Here is a 16,180-nt window from a genome sequence, read left to right as displayed (position 1 = left end):
ACTGCATTCATCTCTATATAGAAACAGAAAAAAATATAACTCCTTAAAGTGTGAGTGTGTGTGTTCTATTGAACAGTCAAACAAAATCTGGAAACCAGCATGAAACTCTGTAATTCACAGGTCAAAATGTTGAACTATGACCAAAATACAAAAACTGCTATAGCTGTCTGAAAGAAACAAGACAAAAAAGCTTTCTTACATATGTATATAAATGTAATGTGGTAATTTCAAAAGGGTTTTCAAAATTATAATTCTTATTTTCCAGTTTAAAAACTTTCATTCTAAATTAAAAAAAAAACACACAAAAAAATAAAAACAAACAAACAAAAAATCTATACACAAACCACTGATCTGACCAATCTAAAACCTGTCAGCGGTAAGCAGGACTTAGGAGCTGACATTCAGTTCTTATGCGTACAACTCTTTCAGGATTTTTTCTATAACGTACTTAATTTTACAACCTGCTTCTATTTTAAAACTAAAGGTCCACTTTATCACATAAAAGTTTTATACAGTGTAAAACCAGAACCGTATGCAAAATACTGTATCTAAAAGGTTCTAAATAGTTAGTCTTGTTCCATCGGTTCATCTGTGACTTCTATGGCTTCATCATTTTCCATTAATGACTTTGAAAGACTCTCTCCAATTTTACTGGAGTTGGAATCTATCAATTCTTCTGTTTCCTGGCAGTCAGAATCACTACTTACAAGGCTTCTATTTTCACTACCTTCAGAATGTAAAACTTTCTCAGCTTGAGACAGATCAGATTCCTCCATGTGATTATTTTCTTCAGAAGTCTCTGCATTCACAGTTAAGGCATCATCAGATTCTTTTTCTTGATTTTTTCTTTCTCCAATCATTTCTCCTGATGTCACAAAAGACACTAAAAATAAGCAAATGCTTATTATTATTAAGTTTCATGAATTCTGATATTCTACAGTTCAAATCATAACCCCTAAAACTCAGTAAAAATTATATTTGTGGGAGAGAAACCGAACATCAGCATTCAAAGGAGTTCAATAACATTAAATTCTTTCACAAAAAAAAAATTATGTAAGAATTTGAGGATCTCCTTTCCACCCTTTTATAGATGGTCTCTAAATACCTTCTTCTTCTTCCTTTTCATCCTCATCTTCATCCTCTTCTGAACAGTGCTGTTTGGTATAACTACTTTCTGTATCTTTATTCTGAGATGGAGATGATGCTTCTGTTTCTTCTAACATAACTGAAGAAATTTCACTGGAAGTTGTTTGACTGGCTGTCTCTTTTACTTCACTTTCTTTGTCAAATCTAAGTCTTTTTACTTCATGACCTTCAACCTCCACAGCATCTTCATCTGGATGTTTATTTTTAATAGGGCTTACTGAGGAACCTTCTGATTCAGATTTTGGAGAGTCACTATAAACAATTTTAAAGTGTCATTAATAATTTAATCTTCTACATTCATTTTTAAAGTCTAGTAACTTTAAATTAAAAAATTAAAAAAAAAAAAAACACACCACATACTTTTAGTACCAAAGTTACACTACAACATAGAACAAAAAGTATAGATCATTTCAAGGGAACCTAAACAGTTTAATAAATATTTATCACTAAGAGCTAGTTGACATTTTAAACTTTACTCATTTTCTCCAGTAAGTTAAAGGTTCTTCTAAAATAAAACAAAAAAGAGCTGTGGTGGCATAGTCTATGCACCCTGCTTCTGAGGGGGGGAGGGAAGGGGGAAGAATCAATTCCCATTAAGAATTTCCTCTTAGAAATAAAACTGAGGGTTCTTGAAGAGTTGGAAACAACTCAATGGCATCAAATTTGAGTTTTATAATAAAACTTTAAGTTCCTATAAGGGTACAGACTTTCTAAGTCCTTCTGTTTGCTTAGTCTTCTTTTCCTAAGTGTAATTTAGAATGTCAGGGTGGGGTAGGCTATATACAATCTATACAGAAAAACCATTCACAAATTCAAAATCCTTTTTAAAAGTTAGTCACTCTTTACAACTAACTTTCTAAAAAAAAGCATGTACTGTTCACTATAAAAACTGCTAAGACCCTGTATACAGATTCCCCTAATTAGTAGATTTAAGCTTATTCTATGTCTACCTTCAGAATGTGCTGAAGAAGCCGCAAACAAAAGCTACAGTTGCTATAACTTTGTCAAAATCTAGTCTCTCAAATAACAGTAAATTCCAAGTAATACACAAAAAATGCTGAACAGTATTAATGTTGTTTGATAAGTTCTAAAATATATATAATCACATACAAACCTATGGTTTTTATCTTCATTCTGCTGTAAGTTTGAATCTTTACTGTCTATGTTCTCAGGCAAGCCATTTGTTGTCATAGGGACTGACAAAGAAACCTTTGATCGATTCAATGGCCTAGGTGTTCCAGGACCATTTATATTTGACCTATGGTAAGATAAATAACCATTTTATATATATAATATATATATATATACACACACACACACAAATATACACAAACACACACATAAAGAGACATTTTATCATTTTAGTATGAAATCAATTCTCCAAAGAGTCAGATGTATCTGCTTGATTTTTATTTCTCTAGCATATGTAGCAGGGAGTTCTGGTGAAAAGAAATTGGGCAATCTCCTCCCATGTGATTAACTGCCTCTGAAAACCTGCCAGAGGGTCAGCTATGTGTTGGTTCCAACTTGATGGTACACAACAGTATATGTGGTACAAAACTAATGACACCATTCTCAATAATCTGCATAACGTGCTTAGATTCTAAGGACCAGGCTATTTTGCAAAAATTGGCATTATATGAAGAGCATGACCACGTAAGATTACAAAATGGAAAGTTATCACATTATTACACAGCTGGTAAATCACTGAGAATCATGGGCCCGCCAAGTTGACACCCAACAATAGCAATCACAGCCAATGTTAATCTCCCCTTAAAATCATTGGAATAGATTTTTGTCTAATTTGAAATTTACACTGAACCTGCTACTCAAAATTGGGAAAAAATTAGAATTCTTCAGATAAAAACCAATAATCTCACCTCTCAGTATAACTTGGTGAATTTCCAGGAAACATAACACCATTCATTCGATTTAAACTATTAGAATTGTTTTTCCTATTAAAAAGAAAATGGTAGTAATTCTTTACTCTTGTTAAGAATCATGAATCCAAACGATTCTCCCATTTACAGAACAAAAAAAATTAAAAAAACACACCAAACAAACAAAAACTCCAAAACACTTTTATGAGAAATAATGAGCTGTGGTAGTACAGTGAATTAAGCTGCTAACGCAAAGTCTCATATTTTAAATCATCCAGCCACTCCCCAGGAGAGACTCAAATGCTATTTTTGTAATGATTTACAGAACCCTGGAGCCTACTCTGTCCTAGAATGTCAATGTTAACTAGAAGTTAATCAATAGCAGTGGTTTAGAATTCTTTTAAAAATTCTAAAAATAAATTCACTATTGTAACTGTCTTAATTTTATGAAAACAAAGGCACAGACATTGTGATTGACCTAGAGGGTGTGAGTTGGGCAGGCCTGCTAAACAATGTACAGTGCTGGTATCACAACCAAGAATTAATTACCCGGTCTAGAATATCAGTCATGCCAAGACTGGGGGGGGGATATAAAAAAATTTAAAAAAATCTATATTCTACCTAAAATAAGTTTTCATTTGCAAGCTTTTTGCCAAAAAGAACAAAAGTGCCCTAAATAATTATACCAAACCTAGGAATCATACTCTATGGATTCCTAATAAATATATACCAGAGTTCTCTAACCCAAACTCTATATAAGAGAAATGGACATGTCAAAAATGCTAGTAATATTCTTACTATGAAAACTGGCTGGAGGCTTTACAGTGATTATGAATTTTATGCTTTTTTACACATAAAATAAGTAAAAAATATTGTAAGAACATGTTGAGGCAATAGAATAACGTATTCAAAATAGGAAAAAACTGTACTTACTCTGAAGAAGGATAAACACAGCTAACAACCATCACATTCTGTAAAAACAAAACTTATTATAATTCTCTCATAAAGAAAAAATTTAAAAGCAGAAAAAGGACCAAAATATAATCTCTTACTAAATCATGTATTACTGTTGTTGCTGTTGATTGCCTTCCAGTCAAGCATGACTCATAGCAACCCCATGAACAAAAGGCCTGAACCCTTTCTATAACTATCGTCATTACCGAAGTTCAGAGAGTTTCCAGAGGCATACTGTTTAGAAGTGTATGTCATTTCTGCTTCCAACCCTGTCTTAAAGTGGGAGCTCCACCACTGTCCACCATGGGTAACTGTTATGGCATCTGACACTCCAATGGCACCACATATTGTTAGGCAATTTTATTTTCTTACCCTTATGCTCTTTCTTTGGAAGACCTGGCTCTTTTACTTTAAACAGAAATCACCCAAGGATATTTAGAGAATAAAATACTCGTGCAAAGAAAATCTAAACTTGGTGCTTTATGTTTAATCTTCTTCACATTTAACTGGATTAAATTAACTGCTGCTACTGCCATGATGTGAATGTAAATATAACTGAAAGGATACTTTACCTTTTCGTTCAAAGATCAACAAAATATGGTATGATTATTAAAAGTTGTCTAGCTGGAAAAGTACTAATGAATCATCTCAGTTTCTTGCCCTTCAGGAATATTACTCAAATGAAGGCACTGAAAATTATCTAAACACAGTAAGCCCTTATGACACTAAGATTTACAGCAAACTCCTAAAAAATTGCTTTGGGCCCCAATTCCAGTAATAAGAGAGCTCTGGTGGTTCAGTTATAAACAGCTGTGCTGCCAACAGAGTTCTGGAGTAAAGGGGGTAGACGTGTCAGAAACAATAAAACTGAATCAAGACAGAGCACGGTTCTGAGCTGCTGTACATAGGGTTGCTGTGAGTCCCAAATGACTTGATGGCACATTAACAAAAACAAACCCTAGAACTGGGAAAGTTAATTCTAAGTGAAATAGACTTGCACAAACACTAGAAACTGCAGACCCTCTCAAAAACATAAATATGTTGATGTATAAAATGAATTTTCAAGATAATAAGTGACTAACCCTCTTCTGCCCCTCTCTTAAATATAGATTACAATTTGGGGGAAATGTTGGGGAAATTTAATGATGTTTTATAATCTATAAGGTTTTAACAGAATAGCAATTATAAAATACCTTTTCTACTCCTCTGAGAAACTTGTCTGTTCCTGTATAGTTTCTCCTTGGATCCGTTAGCAATTCGCATAGTCGCTGAATAGTAAAAGGAATACTGCAACAGAATAGTTTTATAGTCTGATATCATTAGTAATCAAGAAAATTTCTCTAATCACTTCTGTTACACGAAAAAAACCCCAAATTTGACAATAGGAAAATAAATTATTCCATTTCCAAAATGTGAAGAAATGTTTCTAAAATGTTTAGAATGTTTAAAATGTTTCTATGTTAAAATCACTGCTCTGTCCTTTTTAAAACTAGGGCACTTTTAATTCCTTGTCTTAAAAAAAAAAATCAATGAAAAAACATGTAAATTAATTTTTTTTTAATTTATTTTTAATTTGGTGTACTGTCGAATTGGATCCGACTAGCACAAGAGTTGGGCTCTCCTTCTCCAGTGGAGCAAGAACATGTAAATTAACAGATAATTTCATTTTCTGGGTTAAATTAATGCTCAGAAGAGTGATAATTTTTGAAATTTACAAACATCAAGTTAGTTTATTTAAATACAGATCTTTTCCAAGTGTTGTTATTAAATGGAATAAGAAAAATTATTCCAACATAAAAAATATTTCAAATAGTTTTGTAATAAAGCTTATATAAAAGTTTTCATCACTCCAAAAATATATTTTAAAAAATATTTTAACATGTACATATATTTATTTTCCATTCAACTATGTACAGACATTTTATTTTGTAACATTAACCATAAATGATCAATTAGTTACCATGTTTAATCAAAACCTAATGTATTAAAAGGTTTACAAGGTAGAAAAGGTAGAGCGAAAGAAGTAAAAAATTAAATCTCAAATTACACAAATATTTTGCTACGTTATCTACTTCATCAAATACTTTTTACCGGAATCAAATTTTCACTTGATTATACTAAATAACAAAATAGATAAAAATTAGAATGAAAATTTTTGTAAATACAAAATAATTTTAATTTCACACAACAATTAGCAGTCATCACTTACAAACTGAAGTGTTAAAAAATACTGCATGGTGTCACTGTTGTAAAACAGGACTGACCTCGGGGTTGGGGGGGAGCCTGAGAAAGATGGGTTTCATAATGTATACTGCATTGAAACAGATATGGGAGAACAAAGTTTAAAAGGGATATGTGATTAGGTATTTTTGTCATGACAGGAGTCCAGAGTGAAGCCTGCATAGTGGACATAGTGGAATGGACCTAGGGGGAGGGATCGTAAACAATGAAAGAATTTTCCTTTTACTTTTCCAAGAGGGTAGTGTACTGGGGAGGAGGGTTGGGAGGGGAGAAAAGTGCAACAATGAATGAATGGAAGCCCAGTGTCTGTAAATTTTCACTGAAATTAATAATAAATTTTAAAAAAAGTGATCATCTGAGAATTAGTATGATAAATGTAGCTAAAAAGTACTAAGTCTTCAGTGTCTTTCAGGTAAGAATTTTATATATTCTCTAAGAAGAAACAAAGAAACAGTGCCTTATAGTAACAACATTTACTGTATCTTTTATCATTTATTGGCACTATTCTCCTCTATAAGCTAAAAATAGGTACTGAGAATGGTGCCAAGACTCATGTTCTGTATCTCTAACATCAAATCCTATTTTGTTTTCTACAATACAGCATATTCTTAAAGAAATTACAGGTATTCATTTCCTAATTAGAAAAATTGTATTTGATGCAATATTCATATCAAGAATATATTTCTGTTAAGTCTTTATCGTATTTGTTGTTGTTAAGTGCCATCAAGCATGAGCACAAGTCATAGCAACCCTATGAACAAAAGACCTGAACCCTGTTCTTTAACTATCATCGTTTCTCTAAGTTCATAGAGTTTCTGGAGGCATACTGTTAGGAAGTGGATGCCACTCTTCCTTCCAATCCTGTCTTAATCTGGGAACTCCACCAATCACTGTCCAACATAAGTAAACATTATGGCACTGGACACATCAATGTCACAGTGTTCAGTATCACAGCAACCTCAAGTTACCTCAGTACAGCAAATTGACAGACCATAGAACAATGTTCATCCCAAACACACTAACTAAAGTTAGGAAATAAAAAACAACCAAACACTCCACATCTGTGCCTCAACCAAAACAAGAAAACCCACCTTTAAGAATATTTGCAATATATTTTTAAAGGAAAAGGAATTTAAAAGAAAATGACATTTCCTACTTGTGAGGTCATGAATCTATCTTTAGTCAAAGAACTCAAAATGACCAGTGCCAAACTCTATATGCTTCAAAAAATAGGATACAAGTGAAAATTAAGTTTGTTAACACCTGATGTTAAGATGCTAGAAATACAACAAAACTGACATATTCTGTCAAAATTATGAACCTATAAAAAAATTATGAATAATGAAAGATGAAGTTATATCTGTGTTCACTCTTACTTTTATCTGTTGCTGCTGCTATTGCTGTTATGTGCCACCGAGTTCACTACAACTCAGAATGACCCTACGAACAATGGCTCTGAACCTATCTCTGACACACCTGCACTGTGTCAATCCATCTGATTCACTGTCTTCCCCTGTGATGACACTCCATCCTTCCAAGCATGATCTTCTCCTCCAAGGACTGGCCCTTTCTGACAATATGCCTAAAGTACTTGAGACAAGAATTTTAAAAACCCTTGCCTCCATGGAACAACCTGGTTTCACTCTCTCCAGGATGGACTTGTTTGTTCCTTTGGAAGTCCATGTTTTGTTCAATACTCTCCTTCAGGGCTACAACTCAAAGGAATTCTTTTTCTGTCCTCTTTAGTCACTGTCCAGTTCTCAGATGCACAGTAAGCAACTGAAAAGATCATAGTTTCGATCAAGTGCACCTCAGTTTCAAAACTAACACTGTTCTTCAGTACTCTGAAATCTGTGACTTCTGCATTTTTCCAATGCAGGATGTCTTGATTTCCTGATTGCTGCTGTCAAAGGTACTGATTATGGATCTGAGAAAGAAAAAATCATTAATAACCTCAATCTTTTCTCCATCTATCATGATCACTGCTTCCAGCCAAGATCCATCAGATTTACCCTAGTGCCACATGCCACAGCCTCTTCAAAATCCAATAGTAAGGGAGCTCTTGTGGTCTAGTGGCAAGAAACTACAATGCAATCCCAGAGGTTCACGGTTTGAATACACCAGACACTCTGCTGGAGAAGGAGGGATAATCTCCTCCTGTACCGGTATGGTCTGATTTGAGAGCACATGCTAAAATATAAAAATAAAAATCCAGATAGTATTTCTCACAGTCCTCTGTGGATGTACTGTTCTAGTAATTTTTGGATAATCTTCCGTAAGATTTTGCTTCCTTGATCTTCTGCAACGAGTGTTTCAAGTCCTACTCATTTTCATCAAGCAAGGTTGTGTCATCTGCATAACACAGGTTACTGATGAATCTCCCCCCCAATCCTGATGCCACACTCTTTATAGAGTCTACTTTCTCAGATAATTTGCTCAGCATACAGACTGAACAGATATGGAAAGAGAATACAACTCTGACAAACTCTTTTCTCAATTTTAAACTATGCAGTGTACTCCCCTCTGTTAGCAAAAGAGCCTCCTGGGTCCAGGTATGTTATTTATGTGCTATCGAGTCACCTGTGATTCACAGTGACCCTATGTACAACATTCCTAAACAGTGCTCTATTTCTGCACCAATCTTATTTCCACTGACACACACACACCCCCTCCCTCATTACCCCAGTCACTGAATCAATCCATCTCATCCAGGGTCTTCCTCTCTTGTGTTGTCCTTCCACCCTCCCAAGTATGATGTCACTCTTCAAGGACTGGTCCCTCCAAAGCTTCAGAATCTTTGCCTCTATGGAGCAGCCAAGTCTCACCCTCTGCAGTACAAACCTGTTTGTTCTCCTAGCAGGCCATAGTATATTCAATACTCTTCTCCACAACCACAGCTCAGAGGCATGAATTCTTCTATTATCCCTAGTCATGGCTTTCTGATGCATAGCAAAAAACTGCAAAGACCATGGACTGGATCAGGCACACCTTAGTCTCTAGACTGACAATGTTGCTCTTCAGTACTTTGGAGAGGTCTCTGACAGCAGACTTTCCCAATGCAAATCTTTTAATTTCCTGTGGAGCCAATCAAACTGAAGCTGTTAAAATTCTCAATCTCTTCACCATCTATCATGATGCCATCGATCCAGAGGTAAGAATCTTTTCTTAATGCTGAGTTTCAATCCATACTGAAGGCTACAGTCCTTGACCTGCAGCAAACGCTTCAGGTCCTTCTCAGTTTCAGCAAACAGGGATGTGTCATCTGCATAAAGCAGACTACTCATGGTCTTCCTCCAATACCGTTGCCACATTTCTCTTCACAGAGCCCAGCCTCAAGTATAATCTGTTCTGCATATAGATTGCAAAAGTATGGAGATAAGACAAACCTCGGCGTACATGCTTCCCAATTTTGAACCATGGAGTGTTTCCTTGCTCTGTTCTGACAACTGTCTCCTGGTCCAAGTATAGGTTTCACATAAGCATGATCAAGTGTTTTAGGATGCCCATTCCTATTTGTTCCCATTCCAAAGAAAGGTGATCTGACAGGAATGCAGAAATTACAGAACAATATCAATATCACATGCAAGCAAAGATTCTACCGAAAATTATCCAAAAAAAAACATCAACAGAGAACTGCCCGAAGTGCAGGCAGGATTGCCAGGGCACTAGGCATTATTATAGCTAATGCTAGATGGATACTGGCTGAAAACAGAGAGTACCAGAGGAATGTCTATCTGTGTTTCAATAACTATGCAAAGGCATTTGACTGTGTGGATCATAACAAACTGTGGCTCACTTTAAGAATGGGAATCCCAAAATACTTCATCATGGTCCAGGTATAGGTTCAGCTTAATACAGTTAAATGCTCTGGGACTTCCGTTGTGTGCCAGCCACAACTTGTTATGATACACACAGTCAAATGCCTCTGCACAGTCGACATAGCACAAATAGACATTCTTCTGGTATTCCTTACTTTCCAGCCAGGATCCAACTGACTGACATTAGCAATGATGTCCCTGGTGCCACAGTCTCTTCTAAATTCTTCTTGGATTTCTGGAATTTCTGAAACTGTGTTCTGTTTTAGCTGTTTTTTAATAATCTTCAGCAGTAGTTTGCTTGTATGCGATATTAATGATATTGTTCGACAGTTTCCACATTCAGTTGGCTCACCTTTCTTGGGAATGAGAACAAACAGGAACTTTGTGTATCTGTTGGTCTGACAACTGTCCTCCAAATTTCAAGCACAGATTGGTGAGTGCATCTAAGGCTGCATCTATTAACTGAAAGGAGTGGTATGCCATCAAATCCAGAAACACAGTCTTCAGTACAGATTGCATCCCTATGTCAAGAAAACAAAGATTCTTACCACTGGACCAATAGGCAGTGTCATGATGGATGCAGAGAAGACTGAAACTGTCAACAGCTTCATCTTGTTAGGATCCACAATTAACATCCTTGGTACTAGCAGTCAGGAAATAAGGAGATGCACTGCACTGGGAATATCTACAGTTAGGGACCTCTCCAAATTATTGAAGAGTAATGATGTCCATTTGAGGACTAAAGTGCATCTGATTCAGGCCACAGTCTTTTAGACTACTTGCTGTGCACGTGAAAGCTGGACAATGAATAAGGATGATAAAAAAAGAATTAAAGCCTTTGGCTATGGTGATGAAGGAGAGCACTGAGCATCCTGTGGACAGCCAAGAGAACAGATTTATCTTGGAGAGGGTGCAGGTGGAGTACTCTCTGGAGGCAAGAATGATAAGGCTTTGTTTCACATAATGTGGGCATGTTGCTACGAGGGGACATGTTGGAGAAGGACATGACACTGGGAAGGGTGGAGGGTCAGCAAAGGAGAGAAAGACCCTCAACCCAGGGGATCAACACAGTGACTGCTACAACGGGCTTTTGTTGTCAAAAAGTGTGAGGAAGGCTAGAACAGGGCTTAGATCTTTTGTTCAGAGGCTCACCATGAGGCGTATTTGACTCGACAGCACCTAACAACAATGTTTTCTTGCATGTAATATTAGTGATACTGTTTGGTAATTACTGCAGTCTGTTCTATCACCTTGTTTGAGAATGGGAATAAATATGAATCTCTTCCAGTCAGTGGGTCAGGTAGCTGTCCTCCAGATTTTTTTTGCACATTGTGGTATGCATATCCAGGGCCGAAATCTGTTTGTTGAAATATGTCAATTTCTAATCCACTGATTCTTGGAGCCTTATTTTATGTTGTTTCTAGGTGCTGATGAAGACAACTCATAGCAACCCTATCAACAACAAATCAGAATCCTGTCCTATCCTGTGCCATCCTCACAATCTCCAACACCTCAAGCCCATTGCTGCAGTCACTGCATCAATCAATCTGGTTGAGGGTCCTCCTCTCTTCCGTCATCCCTCTACCTTTTCAAACATAATGTCCTTCCCCAAGAAGAGCCTCTCTTAGCAACATGCCCAAAGTATGTAAGGAAACTTCAGGATCTTTGCCTTCAAGTAATACTCTGCTGTACCTCCTCCAAGATATTCTGCTTGCTCTTCTGGTAGTTCATGGTTATTCAGTACTTTCCTCCAATATCGTAATTCAAAAGCATTAATTCTTCTTCTGTCATCCTTAATAATTGTCCAGCTCTCAGATGCAAAGCAAGTGGCTAAAAGACCACAATCTGAATCAGGAGCTTCTTAGTTCTTAAACAAACATCATTGCTCTGCAGTAATTTGGAGGTCCGTGAGTGGAGACTTTCCCAGTATAATACATCTCCTGATCTCCTGGTTGCTGGTATCAAGTATCTTTTGCATGTGGATTAGGAAGACCCAGGAAGAAGTGGACAGACTCAGTAATGGGTGTAACAGGTTTATCAGAGACAGTATTGGACAGAGTTCAGAGCTCTTATGAATAGGGTCGCTATGAGTCTCAGTTACTTGATCATTCAGTATGCTGAATGATCCAGAAGCATCAAAAGAATACACAGTATCAGTGTACCAAAAAGAATTTACTGACAGTGAAAAACTTCAGGAAGTACCATATAATACACAAGAGCCAATAAAGTTGAAGCTGTACTGAAGGTAATGGCAAAAAGTAAGGCCCTAAGAATAAATGGGACACTGACTAACATGTTTTCAACTAATAGATACAGCCCTGGATGCGCTCACTAAGTCTATGCCAGGAAATTTAGAGGACAGCTGTCTGGCCAGGTGATTGGAAGAGATCCGTATGTGTTTCTATCCCAAGAAAGGCGATCCAACAGAATATGGAAACTACTGAACATTATTATTAATATCACATGCAAGCAAAATACAGCTGAAGATCATTTTTTAAAAAACCCAAAATGACTACAACAGTACATAGACAGGCAACTGCCAGGAGTTCAAGGAGAATTTAGAAGAGGTCGTGGTCCCAGGGATATCACTGCTGATGTCAGATGGAGCCTCGTTAAAAGTAAAGAATACCAGGAGAAAATGTCTATTTATGCTTTATCGACAATGCAAAAGCATTTGAATATGTGGATCAAAAGAAGTTATGAAGAACATTAAGAAGAATGGGAATCCCAGAGCACTTAATTGTGTTCATGCAAAACCTATACCTAGACCAGGCTGTTGTGCAAACAGAGCAAGGGAACACTACATGGTTTAAAATTAAGAATGTGACAAGGTTGTATCCTTTCTCCATACCTATTCAATTTGTATGCTGAGCAAATTATTTAAGAAGCTAGACACTATGAACAAGAGTGTGGCATCAAGATCAGAAGACTCATGAGTAACTTGCTTTATTTTCCTTGTGGAAAGAGGAGGACCTGAGGTGCTTGTTGCAGAAAACTAAGAATATAGATTTCCATATGAATTACATTTCAATGTGAAGAAAACAAAAATCGTTACCATTTGACCTGTAGGCAACATCATGGTAGATGGGAGAAGAGACTGAAGTTTTCAACAATCCTATCTTACTTGGATCCACAGTCAACTCCCTTGGTTCTCAGTTAGGAAATCAGTAGATGTACTGAACTGGTAGTTTGCAGTCGGGAACCTCTCCAAATTATTGAGGAGCAGTCATGTCAGTTTGAGGCCCAAGATGCACATGATTCGGGTTACAGTCTTTCCAATCACTTGCTATGCATGTAACAGCTGGACAATGAATGAGGATAACAGAAGAAAAATTAATGCCTGTAAGCACTTGGTAACAGAAATGAGGTTGTAGATAGAATGGTAGAATTCTGCACATTCAATAATTTATTCATTACAAATACCTTTTCACCTGATGGTATGCATAGAAATCAAACTGATTGCATTTGTGGAAAGAATTGTTGGAGAAGCTCAGTATCAGCTGTGAAAAACAGGCCAAGTGCTGATTGTGGGACTGATCACCAACTACTCGTATGAAAGTTCAAACTGAAGTCGAAGAAAATTAATTCAAACCCACAGGAACTAAAAATTAACCTTAAGTCTGTCCCACTCGAATTTCAAAACCATCTCAAGAACAGGTTTGAGGTCTTGAGTGCCAACGAGCATAGACCAAATGAGAAAATGGGAAGATATCAAGAATATCGCCCATCAAGAATGCAAAAAGATCATTACAAAGGCTGAAGAGGAAGAAAAGACCAAGATGGATGTCAGATGAGATATGTCTCATATATGTTTGAATATTGCATTAAAGTGCCAAGAAGCTAAAGCTTAAGGAAGAAATCAAGAAACCAAAGAGCTGAACAGAAAATTTCAAATGGCAGCTCGGGGCGGCTAGAGTCAGAAAATCAAAAGGGCCAAACTTGCTCAGCGTTTCTCAAGCTGAAGGAGTTGAAAAGCAAAGCCAAGGCACGAGTGGTTATACTTAAAGATGCTTTGGGTAGAATGTTAAATGATCCAAGAAGCATTAAAAGAAGATGGAACGAGTACACAGAGTCACTGTAGCAGAAGGAATTGGCCAACAAAGAAGAATTTCATGAAATACCATGAGCAAGAGTCTGTGGTGATGAAGGAGGAAGTTCAAGTTGCTCTAAAATAACTGGCAAGAAACAAGGCTCCAGGACTTTACAGCATACCAACTGACATATTTCAACAAACAGAGGCTGCCCTGAATGTATGTGCTCACTAAGTTGTGCCAAGAAATTTGGAGGACAGCCAGGTGGCCAACTGACTGGAAAAGATCAATATTTGTTCCCATTCCAAAGAAAGGTGACTGGGGTGCACCGGGCTGTGCACTCCCCGATGCATCCTCAGCCGCTTCCTCGTCACTGGCCCACTGTGGGGATGGAATTCCAGCGGGTCCCGCCTGGGACACAGGTTGTTTTGAAGAAATGAAGGCTCAAAGACAAGCTGTTTACTACATTAAAAAATGGGATCAAACAGTAGCAGAATCAGCAACCTTTCGAAAAATGAATATTTGAAGAAGTTATCGGGCACAGAATCTGTCTCTGAGAATGATCCTTTCTGGAATCAGCTTCTCTTGTTTTCTTTCCCTGCACCAACTAGCAGTGCAGAGCTGCTCTTGGAGGCAACCAAATCCTCGAACAGGAAACCTTGCTGCACTGATTAAGGTCTTTCTTTGCCGAACCAAAGAACTAAAACTTTCAGCAGAATGTCAGAACCACTTCTTCATTTGGCAGACACATAATGCTGTTTATTATTTGCTCTTTGCTGAAAGTGTTCATCTGTGAGATGTCTAAGGAGGAATTACAACTTCATTTTACTTACGAAGAAAAAGTTCCTGGCAGTTACAGTTGACTCTGAGGATCTCCTGGAAGAACTGATCTGCTACTTGATGCAGTTAATCATTGATATTCCACTCTTAAGATATTACCTATGAAATAGCACTAGAAGCTATATCAACAATGGTGGTTTTTCTTTCCTGCCAACTCTTCCACAAAGGAGTTTTACAGCAAACCATCAGCCACAAATATTTGATGCAGGGTCAATGTCTTTCATATATGAGCAAGCTTGTGAAAACTTTACTGTATAACTTCATCAGACAAAAAAAACAACCTCCTCCAGGAGCCCACGTTTTCTCCCAACCGTCTGATGCAGGAGGACTACTGTATGGACTTGCATTGGGAGCAGCAACTGGACTGTGGACAGTCTTCACATTAGGCAGCGTAGGCAGCAAGCAGCAAACATCAGAGCTGTACTCGCCTCTGGCCAACCAGAGTCTCCTGCTTCTCCTGGTGTTAGCCAACCTGACAGATGCACCGGATCCATACAGACAGGCCATTATATCCTTTAAGAACAGACAAGATAGCGGTCCTTTTCCCTCATCAACTCCACATACTTTCTAGATTAACTTTTAACAGTTTAATATTATAAAGTTTAATTTGTTGTTGTTGTTATGTGCTGTCGAGTCGCTTGCGACTCATAGCGACCCTATGTACAACAGCTCTAAACTGTGCTGTCCTGTGCCAATCTCACTGCCTCTGACACACTCATCCCGATTGCCCCAGTCACCGAATCAATCCATCTCCCAGAGGGCCTTCCCCTCCTGCGCCTGCCCTCCACTCTCCCAAGCATGATGTCCCTCTCTAAGGACCGGTCTTTCCTTACAACATAACCAAAGTATGTCAGACAAAGCGTCAGAATCCTTGCCTCCAAGGAGCAACCCGGTTTAACCCTCTCCAGGTTGAATCTGTTTGCTCTCTTAGCAGTCCATGGCACTCTTCTCCAACACCAAAGCTCAAAAGCATCAATTCTCCTTCTATCCTCCTTGGTCACTGTCCATCTCTCTGATGCCTAACGAGTGATTGCAAACACCATGGCCCGTACCAGATGCACCTTTGTCTCCAGAGACACACAGTTGCTCTTGATACTTTAGAGAGGTCCCTAACAGCAGACTTTCCCATGGCAATAGGTATTTTTATTTCCTGGCTGCTGGTGCCAAGAGTGTTGATCGTGGAGCCGAGCAAACGGAAACTGTGAACAATCTCAATCTCTTCACCATCCATCCTGATGCTGCCAATTGGTCCAGTGGTGAGAATCTTTGT

At 37.6% G+C, this 16,180-nt stretch overlaps 1 protein-coding gene and 1 pseudogene across 1 annotated transcript in view; one reads left to right on the top strand and one right to left on the bottom strand.

Moving 5' to 3' along the window:
• Window positions 1-566: 566 nt before the first annotated feature.
• The window catches only part of PPP4R2 (protein phosphatase 4, regulatory subunit 2), an 85,464-nt gene continuing 69,850 nt past the window's right edge, over window positions 567-16,180 (bottom strand). The window contains exons 4-9 of the mRNA XM_006903344.1: window positions 5,174-5,267; window positions 3,960-3,997; window positions 3,027-3,101; window positions 2,261-2,404; window positions 1,106-1,398; window positions 567-883 (exon numbers count right to left, since the gene is read on the bottom strand). Coding sequence (XP_006903406.1) covers window positions 567-883; window positions 1,106-1,398; window positions 2,261-2,404; window positions 3,027-3,101; window positions 3,960-3,997; window positions 5,174-5,267 — 961 coding nt within the window. The remainder of the gene's footprint in view (window positions 884-1,105; window positions 1,399-2,260; window positions 2,405-3,026; window positions 3,102-3,959; window positions 3,998-5,173; window positions 5,268-16,180) is intronic.
• On the top strand, window positions 14,545-15,493 carry LOC102845582 (annotated as a pseudogene).

Source organism: Elephantulus edwardii, unplaced genomic scaffold (assembly GCF_000299155.1).
Source record: "Elephantulus edwardii isolate Elephantulus edwardi_28Jun2011 unplaced genomic scaffold, EleEdw1.0 scaffold00574, whole genome shotgun sequence".
NCBI classification, from domain to species: Eukaryota; Metazoa; Chordata; class Mammalia; order Macroscelidea; family Macroscelididae; genus Elephantulus; species Elephantulus edwardii.
The sequence above is the reverse complement of the archived record's forward strand: the minus strand, read 5'-3'. Positions and strand labels throughout refer to the sequence as shown.